This window comes from Sinocyclocheilus grahami, unplaced genomic scaffold, assembly GCF_001515645.1.
Source record: "Sinocyclocheilus grahami isolate Dianchi unplaced genomic scaffold, SAMN03320097.WGS_v1.1 scaffold2029.1, whole genome shotgun sequence".
In the NCBI taxonomy this organism is placed as follows: Eukaryota; Metazoa; Chordata; class Actinopteri; order Cypriniformes; family Cyprinidae; genus Sinocyclocheilus; species Sinocyclocheilus grahami.
Window position 1 is genome coordinate 94,330 of NW_015507208.1, and position 3,061 is coordinate 97,390.

The following is a 3,061-nucleotide window of genomic DNA, read 5'->3' on the forward strand; positions in this document are numbered from 1 at the left end:
CACACACTCACGCACACACACACACACACACACACACACACACACACTTTACTCAGCCGCTTTGGCTTAATTCTACATTTAGTTTTTGTGAACATTCTGTCAAGGTTCTCATCAGATTTGAAGTTCTTGAGTGTGTTTTGGCGTAAGAGTAAATGCAATCATCTGAAATGAGCACAACAACTAATACTCTTCTGAACAGTGTCATCTTCACATGCAAAAGCATCTACTCACTCATCAAAATCTGTCACACATGCATATTCATAAATATCTATCAGTGGAATATGTGTGATGTTTGCTAAACCTGCCGTAGTAATGGAACAGAAATCTCAATCTTAGCAATCAAGTGGAAGCAGTTGTGGATGACTGTTTGACTATATATGTAAGAAATGTGTAAAAATGCATATGCAAATGTGATTTTTATGTTTGCATGTCATAAGCAGCCTGTATCAACAAAAATAAAGTTTGCATATAAGAAATATTTCCAGGGCTTGCTAAAAACACATCTCAGCATTTGATGACAACAACATTTGAGTTTTGGTGACACTGGCCAATTGAAGTAGGTTTTGAAGCATGAGTTAAATGTTCTGATGAGTTACTGCACTTTCCCTTTAGACAGCTGTGACAAATTCATGTTGAGACCGTTTCAAAAAATGAGCCGAAGCCATTGAAGAAATACTATTCTTCATATAACCTCGTTTTTATATAACAATTTTGACAACAACAAAAATATCATAAAAATATATCTAAATGAAATCAGAAGATCACATAACAATAAACATAACAATCTTTCCTACAAAACATAAATTATTATATTAAAAAGTATACAAAAACACCAAAAAGTGAGCATACGTTCAAAAAGTTTTTGTTGCCTTTTTGCTACAGGAGGTAGACAGAGATTTAATATAGATTTGAATGTGTTCTTGAATGTGAGAAAAGTGGGGGTAACTTCATAATCGTGCATTTGTGGATAATGAACAATTTTATACTAAGACTGCGGAAAAGCCACGGTGACGTTCTGTGACGTAGTTACGCACGTACGTGCATTGTCAGGCGTCAAACAACTTCCTGCTTCCGGTTCGCTTTCGAGGTAAGCCGCACTCATCACTATCCATCGTTATTCGCTGTAAAGCTGATGATTTAGAACAGCAAATTGATCTATATTGTCACATTTGCGCTCACGGAGGTGTTTGTACGCGCTGAGCGCGAGCTCGCGTCGCGTAAACGCCGCTTGATCCACATCCGGGTTCGCCGCGCCTCGGTGATCTGCTGCATATATAATCATAATCTCTGCACGCTGGCTGCGAGCTGCTGTTTCTGACGGGAATCTGTCTCTCGCCGCAGCTCTGTGCAGTGGTGGTTCAGCGGACCTGAGGGAGAACATGTTGGCCTGGTTTCTGCTGCTGTGTGCGCCGCTGATGTTCGGCTGGATCCGCGCGTCAGAACTCACCTTCGAGCTGCCAGACAACGCCAAGCAGTGCTTCTATGAGGACATCACCGTCGGCACCAAGTGCACGCTGGAGTTCCAGGTACACAGAGCGAATAGAGTTACAGTAGAGCGACCGCGTGGAGTTACAGTAGAGCGACCGCGTAGAGTTACAGTAGAGCGACCGCGTGGAGTTACAGTAGAGCGACTGCGTGGAGTTACAGTAGAGAGACTGCGTAGAGTTACAGTAGAGCGACCGCGTAGAGTTAGAGCAGAGCGACTGCGTGGAGTTACAGTAGTGTTAGAGCAGAGCGACTGCGTAGAGTTACAGTAGAGCGACTCCGTAGAGTTACAGTAGAGCGACCGCGTGGAGTTACAGTAGAGCGACCGCGTAGAGTTACAGTAGAGCGACCGCGTTGAGTTACAGTAGAGCGACTGCGTGGAGTTACAGTAGAGTGACTGCATAGTTACAGTAGAGTTAGAGGAGAGGACCGCGTAGAGTTAGAGCAGAGCGACCACGTGGAGTTACAGTAGAGCGACCGCGTGAAGTTATAGTAGAGCGACCGCGTGGAGTTAGAGTAGAGCGACCGCGTGGAGTTAGAGTAGAGCGACCGCGTGGAGTTAGAGTAGAGCGACCGCGTAGAGTTAGAGCAGGGCGGCCGCGTAGAGTTACAGTAGAGCGACTGCGTAGAGTTACAGTAAAGTTAGAGCAGAGCAACTGCGTAGTTACAGTAAAGTTAGAGCAGAGCAACTGCGTAGAGTTACAGTAGAGCGACTGCGTAGAGTTACAGTAAAGTTAGAGCAGAGAAACTGCGTAGAGTTACAGTAGAGCGACTGCGTAGAGTTACAGTAGTGTTAGAGCAGAGCGACTGCGTAGAGTTACAGCAGAGCGACTCCGTAGAGTTAGAGCAGAGCGACCGCGTAGAGTTACAGTAGAGTTAGAGCAGAGGCAGAGCAACTGCGTAGAGTTACAGTAGAGCGACTGCGTAGAGTTACAGTAGTGTTAGAGCAGAGCGACTGCGTAGAGTTACAGTAGAGCAACTCTGTAGAGTTACAGCAGAGCGACTCCGTAGAGTTAGAGCAGAGCGACCGCGTAGAGTCAAAGTAGCGTTAGAGCAGAGCGTGTGCGTAGAGTTAGAGCAGAGCGACTCCGTAGAGTTACAGTAGAGCGACTGCGTAGAGTTAGAGCAGAGCGTGTGCGTAGAGTTACAGTAGAGCGACTGCGTGGAGTTAGAGCAGGGCGACTGCGTAGAGTTACAGTAGTGTTAGAGCAGAGCGACTGCGTAGAGTTACAGTAGAGCGACTGCATGGAGTTAGAGCAGAGCGACTGCGTAGAGTTACAGTAGAGCGACTGCATGGAGTTAGAGCAGAGCGACTGCGTAGAGTCACAGTAGCGTTAGACGTAGAGTTAGAACAGAGCGACCGCGTAGAGTTAGAGCAGAGCGACCGCGTATAGTTACAGTAGAGCGACCGCGTAGAGTTAGAGCAGGGCGGCTGCGTAGAGTTACAGTAGGGCGGCCGTGTAGAGTTAGAGCAGGGCGGCTGCGTAGAGTTACAGTAGAGCGACTGCGTAGAGTTACAGTAAAGTTAGAGCAGAGAAACTGCGTAGAGTTACAGTAGAGCGACAGAGTAGAGTTA

The 3,061-nt window shown here is 46.5% G+C and overlaps 1 protein-coding gene across 2 annotated transcripts in view; it reads left to right on the top strand.

The window, feature by feature from the left end:
• Positions 1-989: 989 nt before the first annotated feature.
• The window catches only part of LOC107573769 (transmembrane emp24 domain-containing protein 7-like), a 4,664-nt gene continuing 2,592 nt past the window's right edge, over positions 990-3,061 (top strand). Inside the window, exons 1-2 of one of the 2 annotated variants that reach the window (XM_016260214.1) lie at positions 990-1,087; positions 1,342-1,526. In XM_016260214.1, coding sequence (XP_016115700.1) covers positions 1,380-1,526 — 147 coding nt within the window. In that variant the 5' untranslated portion in view covers positions 990-1,087; positions 1,342-1,379. The other variant, XM_016260215.1, reaches the window with a different exon arrangement.